This window comes from Balaenoptera musculus, chromosome 2, assembly GCF_009873245.2.
Source record: "Balaenoptera musculus isolate JJ_BM4_2016_0621 chromosome 2, mBalMus1.pri.v3, whole genome shotgun sequence".
In the NCBI taxonomy this organism is placed as follows: domain Eukaryota; kingdom Metazoa; phylum Chordata; class Mammalia; order Artiodactyla; family Balaenopteridae; genus Balaenoptera; species Balaenoptera musculus.
The window spans coordinates 147,588,421-147,607,050 of record NC_045786.1 but is presented as its reverse complement, the minus strand read 5'-3'; the positions used below and the strand labels follow the sequence as shown (position 1 = coordinate 147,607,050).

Genomic DNA, 18,630 nt, shown 5'->3' with positions numbered 1-18,630 from the left:
AGGATAGTACATATTTTAACTGGGCTATATATTTCAAAAGGCAATTTATAGGTTTTCCACACTAAAAGAGAAACAAATATGCATTTGCATTAAATATATACCTTCCTTAGTGTGGATATTGTTTATTAAAATGTCCACAATCTCACACTAATGTTATTACTCATTTCACTGATCCCCGAGAGCTCCTGGCTAGTAGAGAAAAGAACTGTGACTTAGAAGAAGGTGCATGAGGAAGGGGAACAATTATGTATATTGTTTGGTTAGATTACAGACTCCTTACTATGTCAGACTCTTGTGATCCTTTCTGAATATTGGGTATCACCAGTTCACCAGTAGAGTCTAAGATTGGCACTTGCTGGGTGATGAAGGTTTGATCTTGAAGCTTACTTTCATTCCTACAATAATGACAAAGTAAGATTTGTCAACAACCACACACATGGAACTTGGTTCAGAACAATATACTTGTTATGTTATTCTCACTCAATTCTAGTATGTATAAGATAGACATCACAACCACCATTGTGATCAGGCTCATGTTCATTGCTTTGTCAAGAGAGCTTACCCAAACTCCTTTGTTGTTTCATCATCAGGACCAATATAGTCTGGAACTGGAGGTCTAGAACTCTGGCTGTATTTCCTGTAGTGGGTATAAGTTAACAATGAGGCAGTGTCTCCACATGCCCTGTATTTCAACTACACTTTAAAACTGATAAAGGAAAAAATAAGAAGAAGAAGAAATAAATAAATATAGGACTTCCCTGGTGGGCGCAGTGGATAAGAATCCACCTGCCAATGTAGGGGACACGGGTTCGATCCCTGGTCCGGGAAGATCCCACATGCCGCGGAGCAACTAAGCCCATGGCCACAACTACTGAGCCTGCGCTCTAGAGCCCGCGAGCCACAGCTACTGAGCCCACATGTCGCAACTACTGAAGCCCATGCTCCTAGAGCCCGTGCTCCGCAACAAGAGAAGTCACTGCAAGGAGAAGCCTGTGCACCACAACGAAGAGTAGCCCCCGCTCACCACAGCTAGAGAAAGCCAGCACGCAGCAACGAAGACCCAACACAGCCAAAAATAAATAAGTAAATAGAAATTAAAAAAATTAAAAAATAAATAAATATAAAACTGCTAAAGGGAAATGCTTCAGTTGGATGGGCTTCTTATTTTCAAAAATGAGCTTTCATACGCACATAGAGGCAGTATAAGCAAGTTAATTTAAACTTACATTCTCTTAAACTTGAGACATGTTGAACTTAAGAAATGGAAATATTTATGAATATAATCATGATGATACTCATAAAATAGCTATTAAGGGCTTCCCTGGTGGCACAGTGGTTAAGAATCAGCCTGCCAATGCAGGGGACACGGGTTCGAGCCCTGGTCCAGGAAGATCCCATGTGCCACAGAGCAACTAAGCCCGTGTGCCACAGCTACTGAGCCCACGTGCCACAACTACTGAAGCCCACGTGCCACAACTACTGAAGCCCACGTGCCTAGAGCCTGTGCTCCACAACAAGAGAAGCCACCACAATGAGAGGCCTGCACACCGCAACGAAGAGTAGCCTCTGCTTGCCACAACTAGAGAAAGCCCACGCACAGCAACGAAGACCCAATGCAGCCAAAAAATAATAATAATAATAATAATAATAATAAACAGCTATTAATGGTGATGGGCAAGGTTGAACCAGAGTACTGACCAAAAGCAAGGCCAAAAAATTCCCTTCCCACAAAAAGAATCTCAAAACACAGGAAAGTTACCAATTTAGATAGACCCAGTTTGAAAATTTTTTCTTATACTTTGGAAACTCTAGTTTAAGAACAGAAAAATAGGCCCTCTTGCCCTCTAAGATGGCTGACATTCTGTCTATTGAGTGTTTATCACCCTGAATAAATCTGCTTTCAATCTAAAAAAAAAACAACCAGGAAATCAACATCATCCATTCAATATTCTAATTTGAAACTGAGATTAACAGAGTTACAAAAAGTATAGTAGGTTGATTTGCCAGCAGATAAAGACATACCCTACTCCTAAAACTTGTCCTCAATTAGGTGCATATGAAAGCAGCATAACCCCATTCAAAATCTGGCTATATTAAATAGTCCAAAAATAATGCATGAAAAAAATGTACCTTAAATACTACTAGTGCCTGAGATATAGCCAGAGTGATTGTTGATGCACTAAAGAGTGCAGTTTATTGGTTATACTCCTTTGAGTTAGTTCAATCACAAAGAAAAATATTGTACTGTTGGATTCACAATCATATACAACCAACTGTGAACTCTTACCAACTTCCTAATTACTCCACTTGCCTTGGAAGACCTTTTATCATCTAATTCCTCCCTCGCTGGTTTGAGCTTTCTCATTTCATCTCAACATTTCATCATCCTATTCCTATCTTATCTTTTTTTCATCCAACAGGCTTAGACATCATCCCATTGTGGCCAGTTCAAGTTCACTGATTTGGTGTGAAAGATTTCACCCAAATTCCTTTGTTTCTCCAAGTGTTGAAAACAACACAGTGTGGAACTTGAGGCCTGGTACTCTGGCTGTGTTTCCTGGGGTACAGAAATATCAACTCACAATGAGACAGACATTCAGTGCCTACGGTCTGGATTCTACCCCTACCTCTTCAATTAAACTCTTTGAAAGTCTACCAGAGACACAAAAGCCATTTCAAAATCCTTCATCTTCCATTCAGCCTATAATTCTTTAAACTCTTCTCTTTTGGTTGTACTCTTTTTTTATTCTCCTGTTTACTTTAATTGTGGTTATTCCTAAAGGTTCTAGTCTCAGCCCCTTTATTCCTGTATCTTCATCCACTTTCCTAAACTCAAATACCAATTTTCACTAAACATGCTCAAATCTCCCTTCCTAAACTCTCATGTGTACTCCAGTCACTCTTTGCAAATGCCTTAAGTGGTTTTCACTCCAATATGTTGCCACATCTCCAGCACTGAAAATACTACTTGTATTTCTTCTGCCTAGAATGTTTTTTCCACCCCCTTTTGTTCCTACTTACCTTTAGAGATCAGCTCAAGCTTCTGCTTCCTCAGAGACTTTCCTGATCTCCTCAATTAGGTCAGATTCCCCTAATCTAGGCTCTCTTACCACTGTATACCACTCCTTTGAACTTATGTCATAGTTGTATTTTTTATTTGTGTGATGATTTGAACAATGTTTTTCTTCCATGTAGACCAAAAACTCCCTGAAATCAAGCATGATGTCTTTATTTGCTCAACACTATATCCTCAGTAAATAGTTGGCGCTCAATATGTATATGTTAAATGAATTAATGGATGGATTAAATAAAATTTAAACATTTCCCTCACACTGGCTTTCCAGATTTTTCATTTGCCTTTCATACCACCATTCCTTCATTTCTTAAGCCAAAAATCTTAAACATTTACTCCATCTTTTCTTTATTCCTTTTGTCCTTTATCACCAAGTCCTGTTTCTCCTTCCTTAATGTCTCTCAGTTTCTCCCCTTTATTCCAACTGCCCTCACTCTTGCCTAAACCCCTCACCGCTGCGTGCCCAGAGCAGTGCAGCAGCTTCTGTTGGTCCCAACTCTATTTCTGTCCTCCAATCCATCATACATGTCACTGTGTTAGGTTAAGGTCAGCTCTGAGAACAATGACCTGTGAACCCTTCCAGTGAGAGAGTATGAGTCTGGCTTCTAGCTCTTTGTATTCCTTCAAGGCAGAGAAGAAAACTGTTACATTACTCTAGAATCTACAAAAGTTCAGGATTTTCTGCATGGTTTTTAAGGCTCATCATAATTCAGTCTATAGGTTAAACCTTATTTCTAATTAGTAATTACTCTCTAGCATCACCAAATTTCCTCAAGACAGGCAGTTTCTCCTCAATGTTGCCTAAATACCCTACACCCATTCCTAACTCTGGGCTTTTACTTAGGCTGTCTACCCCTTGCCTGATGTGCCCTCCCTGCTCTACCACTATCCTACAAGGCACCCCACAGAGTCACCCTCTTTCAATCTTCCCTGACTACTCTAGCCCACTGACATATTGTCTGAATTCCATCTTTACTTTATTGTCCCACCTAATTTTTTTCCTTGTTATGCTTGGTTTTGTTTGGGCAACCAAATTGTAAGCTCTTTGAGATCAAAGGCAATCAAGTCCCTTGATTCTTTTGAATCCCCACAATACAATGGTGCCAAGCATTTAACAAGCAATCAGTAAGTGGTTGATTTATTTTAGCCACTTTATAGTTACTATAAAGTGACTATAACCAGGGTTATAGTCACTGATAAAACATAATGAAGAAAGAGAGTGAAACTAATCATTAAAAATAATTATTTGGAGTACCTGTGGATTTCTGTTTTCCTTTCCAGGTCTTTTTCTTGGTATTAGAGATCCCCTTGATTAATAATCAGCTTTAAAATAATTTACTTATCTTTGCAGACCAATAAAATCTTAACAATTGTTATGCTTCTCTTTCATTACCACTCATTCAGCTGAACAATGTTATACATTCTCAGGAAGCATTACCTTAAACACCTACGATTAATCGATTTTCTTTCCCCTTTAACTCTAATACCTCTTTCATTTTTGTGCTCACTTACACATCTCCCATTCTTTATCTCTGGGAGTTGCAGTAGCTAAGCAGTATGACCCTTTTATATTGATATTTCCTGGTCCTTTCCCATTCCCTTAATTCTAATTCACTTTTCCTATATGGCCTCTAGGTTTGATAGCAAATTGGTATTTCACTACTGAAATAGGGAGTTACCTAGGAACAAAGCCATTCATTTTTGCAAAGAGCAACCTCAAGACTTTCTCTTTCTGCTCCCAGGTCAAATCTCCAATGTCCATATTTCCTTGAATATCTGTCCTAAAGAATTTCAAAGAAAAAAATGAAAAAAAATGGTCAAAGTAAGCATCTCTTCTTTTTAAAAAATATTAAAAATGTAAACATGAGAAAATTTCTAAATCATAACTGAATATTATGAGGTTTCCAAATGGAATGACTACAAAGCAAACAATGTCCATTACAAAATCATAAATTTGAAAAGCACATTAACATGGTAGCCAATTTGAAGTGTTATGTAGTCATTAAACTGAAAATAAGAAAAACTATAACAACATGAAAAAAATCTGTGCTCAAACATTAAGCAAATAAGCAAAAAAGAAAGTTGTAATGCAATATTATGTATCCAGATAACACAAAGACAAAAGGTACAAGAAAAAAACAATTGTTTGGTGAAATTATTGATAATTCCTTTTTAGCAAGTCTTTAGTATTAGATATTTTGCTATGAAAATAGAGTGATAAGAGGTAAATATATAAAATAACATGTAACTTATCTAGTCTATTTCTTACCTCCAAATAATTTCATCAAACAACTGTTTTTTTCTTGTACCTTTTGTCTTTGTATGTATCATTATCTGCTTAAGAGGCAGCTAAGCCTTCCAGGAAGGTATTTATCTATACCATAACTTTTCCAAAGGATTCATAGTCTACTTGCTATTTACAAAAGTTGGCTGACATGTAGATAGAGTATTGACGTATAACGTAAGAAATATTTTTTCATATACGTCAGTTGGGTTAGTTTTAAGTTTAGGTTTTGCCTTATAATCACCATATACTTTAATTGTCCTTCCCCAATCTGCCTCTTAAGCAGATAATGTAATATTTTAACTACAATTTCTGCCTTCCTGGCAGAAATCCTATTGAACACTAGGATTAAAGTGATAAGTTGCTCATGAGGCAGAATAGGGAAGTGTCCAGTTTCTGCAACAACAATGTGAAGAATCATTTTATGCACCTTCCTCTGAAAACTTATACACCACTTAATATACAGTAGATTTAAAAAATGTAAAAGAAACTGCCTTATGTATGGTGGGGACTCAACTTGCTTGACTTATTAAATAAAAAAATAAAGTGACTCTCTTGGTAATAGTTATTATAATAACTATTATTATAATAGAATAATAGTAATAGTGTTATTAACAGACTTCTGAATATGGCAAGAAGGTAAAAAAACTATAGTCTGGACATTTTTGAAGAAGAGTCACTGGCCATGTCCAACCTTCCCAACAGCTATACAATTTAAAAGAACCTACATATTAGCCTATTAAAAAATAATTTAAAACAGAAAACACATTTGGAAGCCCTCTCAATAAGATGTTAAGTCATAGTAGTAGGGAGTCATTTTAAGTTTCTTAAGGCCTTTGAAGAATCTAATCATGTTGGGATATAAAACAATTTTTTCAGAATAATCTTTAAAATGCACTATAATTTAATCCATGGTTTATAGGAAGAAAAGTATTCAAACAGATTAAAATGCTAACAGGAAACAACCATTGTATATAGTCTACAAATGTCTCAATCATTCTACCACCTTTATCATGGTGGCAGTAGATCTCTAGTGTATTTTAAAGCCTTGTGGGGACTTTTGGTTAATACAATGATGGAGGGGGCACTACCGGGTGTCCTCCAATCCATAGGACAGTTCTGTACAACAAAGAGTTGCTGCAAAGAATTGTTATATTGATTTTTTAAATTATAGGTTTGATTAGATATTATTACCTATGAATTTCATTTCAGAATAGTAAAGGGAACATTACAAAATATTTGTGAAAGTATGTTTATCAAAAATGTTTAACCTGAATCTAATCAAACCTTTATAACAAATTTATAGGAAACAAAATAAAGGAACATGTTAAAAGATATTACAATGACATTCAAAATGGAACAAATAATCCCTTTAACAAGTCTCTGTCACACAAAAAAGGGGGACATCTACTAAGAATACCTACTAAGCCCCACACAGTATGCTAAGCATAGGGGTTACAAAGATGAGTAAGACAGTTCCTCTCCTCAAGTAACTTACTGAGTAATCTAGTCAATACTTAGATATTACCAAACTGAACTTTTCAGGGTTTTTATTTCTCTAAAGGGCACAAGAAGAACAGTACGAAGGCAAAATATTAAAGCGTTATTAGTACCATTTATCGGCCTCCATAAGATCCTGATTCACACTATTGGTGCTGTGCTCTCTGCCATCAAATGTTCGGATTTTGGGATATTCTGTTCTTCCTGCACATGCCTGTCTCATTTTAAAATTGAAAGCAGCTTGTGCTACCTGTTTATAATGCTTTCTGCTAAATAGGATCTGTTGCTTTACTTGGTGTAGAGCATCTAAAAAGAATCTTTCCACTTCTGTTCTTTCATCTAGTATGTTCTTGGCCAGCTTCTTTACTCGATTCATTTCCTTGTCTTTCATCTGAAGAAGATGCTGCAGCTTGAAATTTTCAATCTGACCCGCTTGGTTCTCTACCATTGCCTGCTGCTGCAGTTTTAAAACTTCAGTGTCAAACTCTTTGGTCATACAACTCAGGGCAGTCTCCAAGCTTACTACCTTCTTCTGAAGAGTTTGGATTTGTAATCTCTGCTGGGTAAGCTGCATTATCTTTTCCTTAACCAACAGATCATTGATCTCCTAAAACAGAAAGATGAGAGAGGTGAGAGATTTTTTTAAAAATTAATTTTAGAACTTAAAAGTTCCTCACTAATATCCATTACTTCATGAGATTTGAGTTTGAGGCCAGGTTGCAATGGTGATATTTTGGTATTCTGTGCATAAAGAGTAAGAAACATCAAGGGTCCCTGTCTGGACTTAGGAAGGCCACAAATTTTGCTAATTAAGAAACTTTCCTTCCTCTAAAATTATAAAAAGTTCAATATTTTATATTATCAAAAAAATTTCCAAAATCAGTAAGACTGTACAGTAAAACAGTAATTTAACAACTATATACTGCAAACTGTGGCAGTCTGCTAGTTGCCTATCCTAGTGTCCATTTTCCATTTCCTCCTTCATAATAAAACCCCAATTTTATTCAGAAAGGTAGTAAGCCCAGCTGAAAATTCCCAGTTTCCCTTGTGTTCAGCAAAGCCACATGACTAAGCTCTGATGGAAGAGCTGCGAGTAGAAATTTGTATAGGACTTCCAGGAAGAGCTCTAAAGGGAGGGGCATGCTGTTTTCCTTCTTGTCCTTCTTCCTCCCTGTTGTTAGACCTCCAGCAGCTGCTGGGGGCCATGAGGTGACTCTGAGGAGATAAGCCATATGTTGCAGAACAAAGTTGAGGAGCCCGAGTGTCTGACGAATTTGTGGCACTACCATTCCAGCTCTGGATTGCTTACCTCCAGACTTCCTTTAGGGAGAGATACACCTTATATGGGGAAACCATTGTTGTCACAGCTGAGGACTTATTCTTAAGTGATTCAGGGACCAACTCTAAGCAAAGTAAAATGAATACTAAGGTAGTAGAGGACAGGAGTTATATTTATGTTTCGGATGTATTCTTTATAAAGCCAAGTCTAAAGTTTCTTATAAGTCATTCAGTAATTAACTTTTCAGATAAGAAAAACACACCATCCAGACAGAAGAAAAATTGTCCTGTTGTCCTTATGTATCACTACTATACTCAATTCTTAGTATTCACCAACCCAATCTTTACAAAAAAAGGAAACAAAATCTAAATGAACCTTCTGCTGTAAAAGGAAAGTCTGAGTCTCTTGCAACTTCTGAGAGTTTTTTTGTAGAGCATCAGCTTCCTTCAGGTGGTATGCGAGAGCTTTCTGGAGATAAACATTCTCTTTAAAAACAGCTCTTCCAGCATTGTTCAATTGCCTAAAATAGATATAAGATCCCAAAACACAGACCTAAGTTTTAAATATTACCAAACTAGAACAATGACTGCTTTATCCCCTAACATTAATAATAATGATCATCTGGAATTCCCTGGCAGTCCAGTGGTTAGGACTCGGCAATTTCACTGACGTGGCCCGCCCGGGTTCAATCCCTGGTCAGGGAACTAAGATCCCGCAAGCTGCACAGGGCAACCAAAAAATAATAATATTCAATAATTTAAAAAAATAATAATGACCAGCACTTATTTACCTTATGGTGGGTACTCAATAGTTAGGTGGGGATCTTGAGAACTAAGTTCTCACCAACAGGAAAGTAAAAAGGGACGTGTTACTTCCAGTCCAAGGCAATTAAGGGCAGGTATGAGTTTCCCATGTTCTTTGTACATGTGACTGGACATGAAGAACAAGATGGAAGCAGCCCAGGTTCCTGAATCACCCCTGGAGTAGAGCTGTCAGACCCACACTAGATTAGAAATAAACCATTGAGACTTAGTTTATTAACATAGTGCAGTTTAGTGTTACTTTCACTAATATACCTCATGACAACCGTGCACAGTTGCCATTATTGACCCCATTTTTAGATGAAGAAATTTAATTTCAAAAAAGTTAAGAAATCTTCTTACAGTCAGTTAGTATACATGTTGAGAACCAAAGTGTAACTTCAAAGCCCAGGTTCTTTTCTCCACACTATGCTGCTACAAAAAGGGTGGATGGAAAAGGGGTGGGTACACAGAGAGAAAGAAACAGTGAAGGAAAGTAAACCAGAAAATTTGAAGAAAGCAAACCAGGAGAGAAGGGGGTAGAAAACATGATAAGAACCAAAAAGACTAGCAAAGAGGTAAGAGAGGCTATTAGAAAGAAAAAAGAGGCAGCGATCTCCTACACAACAGCTTCATGGTGGGCTCTGTCTGCCAGCATTATTATCTTCTTCTCAGCCTCTTTTTCTAGTCGGTGCTAAAAAAGAAAATAGGCTGTTTTAATACAGTTATATTTCTAACAACAAATTCTACACATAAAAAGTTAAGTATTTATTTTATAATGTCAAATAAAATGCTCCTGTCCACATGACCTGACGTGAAGTACTCCAAGTATCAGTGGAGGAGCCAGCAAAGAGGATAGTGTGAACACAGACACTTTAGGGTACTTCCCAATTTCACCATTAAAAAAGCAAAATGACATATAAATAGAAAAAAATTCCACATCAGACCTGGAAAGCAGAGCTGGGAGAAATTTCTGTTAAATACAATGTGATGAGAATCATTTATTCATTCATTCAACAAATTCCTATTGAGTACTAATAGTGTACCAGATTTTTTAAGATACTAGAGATGCTGTGGTGAACATAACAGATAAGGTTCCTGTTCTCATGGAGCTTATATTCTAGGATGAGATCCAAACAGTAATAATAATTAAAATGCATTGAGCATTTACTATGTGCCAGGCATGGTTCTACACATGTATTATTTACTTCTCACAACAATGTAATTAGATACCTATGAATTAGGTACTATTATTGTCCCCAAAGACAAGGACTGAGGAAACTGAGAGAAAAGTTAGTGACTTGTCCAAAATCATACAGCTAGTAAATGGCAGAGCAGGGATTCATATGCAGGCAATTTGATGCTTTACAGCCTCCCAGCAAGTAAACAAATAAGAGAATTAATAGACTGTGATAAACGCTATAAACGAAATAAATGGGGTAACGAAACAGATAGTAACTGAGGGGGGTAATTTTAGATTGGGTTTAGGGATTATCTCTTTGAGGAGATGACATTTGAGCTCTGAAGAATGAGAATAAGCCAGAACTGCGATAAGAACATTTCAGGAAGAGAGAATAGCAAGTACAAAAATATGCAGGTGGGGAAGGGTTTGGTGGTTCAAGGAACAGAAAGGATTAAATGGGAAAACACAACAAAATACTAATAACCTGAGGGAAGTCCTTTATATGATCAGGTGGAACATGCTGAGGTATGAGATGAATGAACAGGGCTTACTAGAAAGCCCATTGCCATGGACCAGCAGCACCGGGGCTCAAACCAGTATAGGAGTTTGTATCTAACCATCAAGTCTGTACCTCACATGGTAAGGCAGACACTGCTGTGGCTGGACAACCCAACACTCATTCCCATCCTCCTTTTTCCTTCCCAGCTTCCACCAGTGGCTGGAGAAACAAAACACCCTTTTTTCCTGGCGTCCATTATAACATGGTTCTGGACAATCAGAGAGATTTAAGAAGAAATCTGCTAGGAGCTTCTGAGGAAAGTTTTATGGTTTCCAGATAAAAGGGACAGATACAGATGGAGCCTCCCTTCTTCCCACCCTAAGAGAGATGACTCTCAGAGCTGCATTAACCATCTTGCAATTATGAGGGAAAGGCCAGCAGCCACCTACTTCTAGACATAAAAATCCTATTTATATAAGCACTGTCATTCAAGTAATCTGTAAACTGACCAAGCACTTCTAACATTTGTTTGTGGAATGTTACACCAAGTAGGAGAGAGATCCAGTGTAGGGTGGAGTGAGGAAAGAGGCAGCTGAGAGCAGCCCGTTCCTGAGCACTTCCACTCCTAGCAGTGCCAGGAAGTGCCTGAGAGGGAAAGCATCTAGATACTGCTCCTGCCCCACTCCCAGGTTATTCAATACACAAACTGGAAACCTAGAGCCACTTTTGAAAGCAATCCTTTTATATAAACCTGAGATGAGTACTTATTTGCCTCACCCTCACTTCCCTACATTCCCACCAATTTGTGAAAAAATTTATTCATTTCTTTCCTAAGGATGAAAATTTAAAGAAAAAATTGAAAGAATTAAAGATAAACCAGGGGGACTCTGAGAATTAACTTTAGAAGCACAGAGAAATGTGGAAGTTTGTGATGTGCTAAGGAACATTTTTGAGCCCCCTTTTTATTTATTTATTTATTTATTTATTTATTTATTTATTTATTTATTTATTTATTTATGGCTGCTTTGGGTCTTCGTTGCTGCGCACACGGGGGCCACTCTTTGTTGTGGTGCGCGGGCTTCTCACTGCGGTGGCTTCTCTTGTTGCAGAGCACGGGCTCAAGGCACACGGGCTTCAGTAATTGTGGCTCGCGGGCTTTAGAGCGCAGGCTCAGTAGTTGTGGTGCATGGGCTTAGTTGCTCCACGGCATGTGGGATCTTCCTGGACCAGGGTTCGAACCCGTGTCCCCTGCACTGGTAGGCGGATTCTACACCACTGCACCACCAGGGAAGTCCTGAGCCCCTTTTATTAACATCCTTAGTTGGCTTGACTAAGGGAAGACCCTCACGTGTATCAGAGCAACCTCTCTAATCCCATCTCCCCTACAAAAAGTGGTACATGGAGCTTTAGTTCCACCAGGAGACACCAAGCTGGGGTGGGGGGATGTGTCCTGAAGCCTTGGTCAGATGACAATCTCTCTTGAGGATTTCAAGAATCTCTAACTAAGAGGGGGGGAAAAGATAATCTTCTAATAAGATACCAAATGAAAAGCTGATGTCTCAGAATACATATAAATATACTTACGTCATTCTAGTACACAAAATATTTATTTATTAATGCAAATATGCTGTACCTTTTCTTCCAAAAACCTGCCTTCCAGTCTCCTAAGAGTCTCCTGATGTTTCTGCTCTGTGTTCCTTAAGTCCTCCTTCAGCTAAAATTAAAATAACGAAAAAAAAGAGTGGTCAGTAGGAAATGGGGTGGATTGGGGCATATTCGTAGAAAATTCACAGTCAAGAAATATTTTCTGTTATACATTACCTCTTAATCCTGAACACACAGAAAAACTCCATGCCCTCCCTCTGAGTACCATACTTCTAATAATCGTCTATAGATTTACTAGATCAGTATTGAGTTTCTAAAAAGCTTTTCATGAATAACAGTTTTCAGAACATTCAGATAAGTTATTATCATACTCATTTCCCCCCCCAAATATCTTCATTTTAAATGTGTGGACTCACAGAATCATAATATTTTAGAATTACCAGGAATCTTAGGAGTCAGACTATACAAACCTCCCACTTAATATAGGAATCTCTTCTATGAGAAAAATATCTAGAGACAGAAGTATCACTAATCAAATCCTATTAATTCACTAGGCTGCCCTTTTAAGAGTTCCCATTTTTAGAAAATTCTTCCTAGTATCAATCTAAAAAGTATCTCCCTGTGATTCCCATAGACAGATCCTTCTATCCTCTAAAACTACATAGAATAAAAAGGACATAAAATTCTTCTAGGCAAAGAGAATTGAGCTAACTTAAAGCTATGATCCTGAAGGCTATATATACTGGCAAGAGCCAATCAGACTGAAATCGGCACACTCAATCTAATATTCATGCCACAAGAAAAGGCAGTAGAGAAGATCTTTCCATCACACAGACCAGAGTTCAACTGTTACCTCTCTTACCAGCTGTTTGGACAAATCACTCATCTTCTCTAAGGGTAAAAAGAGGATAATAATAGTAGCTATTCTCAGAGAGGTGTGACAAAGATTAAATAACAAATAATACACATAAAATATTTAGAATAGTAACCATTTAATACAGAGGTTAGTTATTTTATGTCTAACATTGTCCTCCCTTATACTTCACAATTTTCCTTACTGTGATCTCTCTCCTAACAGCATTAAATCTCCATTTGATCCATATCATATGATTTCAGATGTTCTTCTTTCTTCCTGTATTTTTTTTTTAATTTTTATTTATTTATTTATTTATTTATGGCTGTGTTGGGTCTTCGTTTCTGTGCGAGGGCTTTCTCTAGTTGTGGCAAGTGGGGGCCACTCTTCATCGCGGTGCGCGGGCCTCTCACTGTCGCGGCCTCTCTTGTTGCGGAGCACAGGCTCCAGATGCGCAGGCTCAGTAGTTGTGGCTCACGGGCCTAGCTGCTCTGCGGCATGTGGGATCTTCCCAGACCAGGGCTCAAACCCGTGTCCCCTGCATTGACAGGCAGATTCTCAACCACTGCGCCACCAGGGAAGCCCTCTTCCTGTATTTTTTACACAATTTTTAAAAAATGGCCTCATATTGTCAAAGACTTCAAAATTAATGTCAATATATAAGTTTGTGGTAATGTCTACCATCCCAGTGGGATGGGGGGGTGGACCTTTCAATTGCCATTGGGCTCCCCAAAAATCTATAAATTAATAAATAAATCTTTTGAAAGATAATTAGGCAATGTATATGAAAAACCTTAAAAGTTCACGTTCTAATTTAACCTATAAATTTCACTATAACTTCTAAGAAGTTATCCTAAAAACTAATTAAAAATATAGAAAAATACTTTGTTACTTAGATGTTCCTCAGTTTATAATAGTGAAAAATTAGAAAAAAGTCCAAATGTCCAACAGCAAGGGACCGACTAGTAAATCATGATATATCTACCCAGTGAAATTCCATGCATCTAGTCAAAGGGTTTTATAGAAAAATACATAATGGCATTGAAAAATGTTCACAATATGTAAAGTCAAAAAATCAGGTTAACAAACAATTTGTACATCATAACCTCATTTTTGTAAAAATAGCATATATTGTAGATACTTTAAAATATACTTATACAGGGGCTTCCCTGGTGGTGCAGTGGTTGAGAATCTGCCTGCCAGTGCAGGGGACATGGGTTCGAGTCCTGGTCTGGGAGGAGCCCACGTGCCGCGGAGCAACTAGGACCGTGAGCCACAATTACTGAGCCTGCGCGTCTGGAGCCTGTGCTCCACAACAAGAGAGGCCGCGACAATGAGAGGCCCGCGCACCGCGATGAGGAGTGGCCCCCACTTGCCGCAACTAGAGAAAGCCCTCGCACAGAAACGAAGACCCAACACAGCCATAAATAAATTTTAAAAATTAAACTTAAAAAAAAAAAGAGACCTACTGCTACTAGATCTTGTTAAAAAATACATATATATATATATACATATATATATATATATACTTATACATAGCAGAGGTGGAAAAAGTAAAGACAATATACCAAAATATTAACAATGGTTATCTTTAAGTTATGTAGTTGTGAGGGGAGGGTTTTTCATTTTCTTTTATCAGCTAAATTTGCTGAAATGGGTATTATCACTTTGTCAAAAGAAGAAAGACTAAAAAAAATTATTTTAAAAATATTAATTGCAACCTACCAATGTATGCTCCTTTTGTTAATCACGTAATGGAAATAATTTTTTCTTTAAATTTATGCTTTGAATACCTTTTGATAAGCTAAACTTAATTGGCCTCTTTTAAATTTGTATAATGAATCCTATAGGCACAGTATAATTAATTTTCCTCCCTTTTTTAAAATTCATGGGCCCCACACCTGCCTTAATTCTTCCATATTTGGGATTCCACAGAACCATCTTATTTTTTCCCATTAGCCAGTATCTTTTGCCTTTATATTTTAAGTTTTCCCGGCCCACCACCCCTCTTTGAAAGGGCTGCAATTTATTTCTCCACCAGGTGGCAACATTGTTCTTTAAAAAAAAATCACACCAAGGCGCAATAGAATATGCACAACTAGTTCTTTTTTTTTTTTTTTTAACATCTTTATTGGAGTATAATTGCTTTACAATGTTGTGTTAGTTTCTGCTGTATCACAAAGTGAATCAGCTATATGTATACATATATTCCCATATACTCATAACCCCTTCCTCTTGAGCCTCCCTCCCACCCTCCCTATCCCACCCCTCTAGGTGGTCACAAAGCACAGAGCTGATCTCCCTGTGCTATGTGGCTGCTTCCCACTAGCTATCTGTTTTACATTTGGTAGTGTATATATGTCAGTGTTACTCTCTCACTTCGTCCCAGCTTACCCTTCCCCCTCCCCGTGTCCTCAAGTCCATTCTCTGTGTCTGCATCTTTATCCCTGTCCTGCCCCTAGGTTCATCAGAACCTTTTTTTTTTTTTTTTTTTAGATTCCTTATATATGTGTTAGCATACGGTATTTGCTTTTCTCTTTCTGACTTACTTCACTCTGCATGACAGACTCTAGGTCCATCCACCTCTCTACAAATAACTTAATTTCGTTTCTTTTTATGGCTGAGTAATATTCCATTGTATATATGTGCCACATCTTCTTTATCCATTCATCTGTTGATGGACACTTAGGTTGCTTCCATGTCCTGGCTATTGTAAATAGTGCTGCAATGAACATTGTGGTACATGACTCTTTTTGAATTATGATTTTCTCAGGGTATATGCCCAGTAGTGGGATAGCTGGGTCGTATGGTAGTCTATTTTTAGTTTTTTAAGGAAACTCCATACTGTTCTCCCTAGTGGCTGTATCAATTTACATTCCCACCAACAGTGCAAGAGGGTTCCCTTTTCTCCACACCCTCTCTAGCATTTATTGCTTGTAGATTTTTTGATGATGGCCATTCTGACTGGTGTGAGGTGATACCTCACTGTAGGTTTTTTTGGGGTTTTTTTCTGGGTTTTTTTTGTTTTGTTTTGTTCTTTTGTTTTTTTTTTTATGGCTGTGTTGGGTCTTCATTTCTGTGCAAGGGCTTTCTCTAGTTGTGGCAAGCGGGAGCCACTCTTCATTGCAGTGCACAGGCCTCTCACTATCGCGGCCTCTCTTGCGGCGGAGCACAGGCTCCAGATGCGCAGGCTCAGTAATTGTGGCTCACGGGCCCAGTTGCTCCGCGGCATGTGGGATCTTCCCAGACCAGGGCTCGAACCCGCGTCCCCCGCAATGGCAGGCAGACTCTCAACCACTGCACCACCAGGGAAGCCCCCTCACTGTAGTTTTGATTTGCATTTCTCTAATGATTAGTGATGTTGAGCATCCTTTCATGTGTTTGTTGGCAATCTGTATATCTTCCTTGGAGAAATGTCTATTCAGGTCTTCTGCCCATTTTTGGATTGGGTTGTTTGTTTTTTTGATATTGAGCTGCACGAGCTGCTTGTATATTTTGGAGATTAATCCTTTGTCAGCTGCTTCGTTGGCAAATATTTTCTCCCATTCTGAGGGTTGTCTTTTCGTCTTGTTTATGGTTTCCTTTGCTGTGCAAAAGCTTTTAAATTTCATTAGGTCCCATTTGTTTATTTTTGTTTTTATTTTCATTACTCTAGGAGGTGGGTCAAAAAGGATCTTGCTGTGATCTTGCTTGCAGAACACATAGAGTGTTCTGCCTATGTTTTCCTCTAAGAGTTTTATAGTGTCTGGCCTTACATTTAGGTCTTTAATCCATTTTGAGTTTATTTTTGTGTATGGTGTTAGGAAGTGTTCTAATTTCATTCTTTTACATGTAGCTGTCCAGTTTTCTCAGCACCACTTATTGAAGAGGCTGTCTTTTATCCATTGTATATTCTTGCCTCCTTTATCAAAGATAAGGTGACCATGTGTGTGTGGGTTATCTCTGGGTTTTCCACCCTGTTCCATTGATATATATTTCTGTTTTTGTATCAGTACTATACTGTCTTGATTACTGTAGCTTTGTAGTATAGTCTGAAGTCAGGGAGCCTGATTCCTCCAGCTCCGTTTTTCTTTCTCAAGATTGCTTTGGCTATTTGGGGTCTTTTGTGTTTCCATACAAATTGTGAAATTTTTTATTCTAGTTCTGTGAAAAAGGCCATTGGTAGTTTGATAGGTATTGCATTGAATCTGTAGATTGCTTTGGGTAGTAGAGTCATTTTCACAATGTTGATTCTTCTAATTCAAGAACATGGTATATCTCTCCATCTGTTGGTATCATCTTTAATTTCTTTCATCAGTGTCTTATAGTTTTCTGCATACAGGTCTTTTGTCTACTTGGGTAGGCTTATCCCTAGGTATTTTATTATTTTTGTTGCAATGGTAAATGGGAGTGTTTCCTTAACAACTAGTTCCTAATTCACTTTGATTCAGAATGTATACCTACACCTAGGATGGCTATTTTAAAGTTCCTGAAAAGTTAATGAACTTAACTTGATTCATTCTGCAGCATTTTCATATAAAACAAAACTAGATATTCTTTCTAGAAACTTTTCAGCTTTATTGAGGAATTGTAGACAAATAAAATGTATGATAGTTCAAGTGTACATCATGATGATTTGATATACATATACATTGTGAAAGGATTCTTCCCATTTAGTTAGTGGAAAACTTGATATTCCTTCAATTACATTTTTAATAAAAGACCCACTCAGCATTTAACATAGATTTATTGAGCATTACTGTGTATCTTGTCCTTCAACGAATACAAAGCACAGTACTGTTCATGCCTCAAAAAATTTACAATCTATCAGGGGAGATAAGACAAATAATAAATATAATATCAAGATAGAATGGGCTAAGTGGTATAAAAGAAATACAAAATGCTATGGAAACATACGAAAAGATTACTTTTTTGCTAATCATCTTTTAAAATTTTTTTCTCTTTTTTCTAGCTTAATTGAAATATAATTGATCTATAACATTGTGTAAATTTAAGGTGTACAATGTGTTAATTTGATACACTATATTGCAAAATGATTACTACCATAGTGTTAGCTAACACCTCCATCATGTCACAAAAAACTACCATTTCTTTTTCTGTAGCAAGAACATTTAAGATCTACTCTCTTAGCAACTTTCAAGTATGTCATACAGTATTATTAGTTATAATCACCATGCTGTACATTAGATTCCTAAGAAATTGTCAGTGTTATAACTGGCAGTTTGTACCCTTTGACCAACATCTCCCCATTCCTCCTCCCCCCAGCCCAGGTAACCACTCTGAGTTCAGCGTGGGATTTTTTGGCCGCATCACACTGCTTGTGTGATCCACAGACCAGGGATTGAAGCTGCGCCACCGCAGTGAAAGTAACAAGTCCTAACCAAGGACCACCAGGGAATTCCCAAAGTTCAGCTTTTTAAATTATTTATCTATTTATTTATTTTAATAAATTTATTTATTTTATTTTATTTATTTTTGGTTGTGTTGGGTCTTCGTTGCTTTGCTGTGCACAGACTTTCTCTAGTTGTGGCGAACGGGGGCTACTCATTGTTGT

General features: G+C 37.6%; 1 protein-coding gene across 3 annotated transcripts in view; it reads right to left on the bottom strand.

The window, feature by feature from the left end:
* BBOF1 (basal body orientation factor 1) overlaps positions 1-18,630 on the bottom strand; it is a 39,044-nt gene that overhangs the window by 4,389 nt on the left and 16,025 nt on the right. For all 3 annotated transcript variants that reach the window (XM_036842371.1, XM_036842372.1, XM_036842373.1), the window contains exons 5-11: positions 12,252-12,332; positions 9,560-9,630; positions 8,512-8,656; positions 6,971-7,464; positions 4,753-4,854; positions 563-637; positions 281-395 (exon numbers count right to left, since the gene is read on the bottom strand). In XM_036842371.1, the coding sequence (XP_036698266.1) occupies positions 281-395; positions 563-637; positions 4,753-4,854; positions 6,971-7,464; positions 8,512-8,656; positions 9,560-9,630; positions 12,252-12,332 (1,083 nt within the window). The remainder of the gene's footprint in view (positions 1-280; positions 396-562; positions 638-4,752; positions 4,855-6,970; positions 7,465-8,511; positions 8,657-9,559; positions 9,631-12,251; positions 12,333-18,630) is intronic.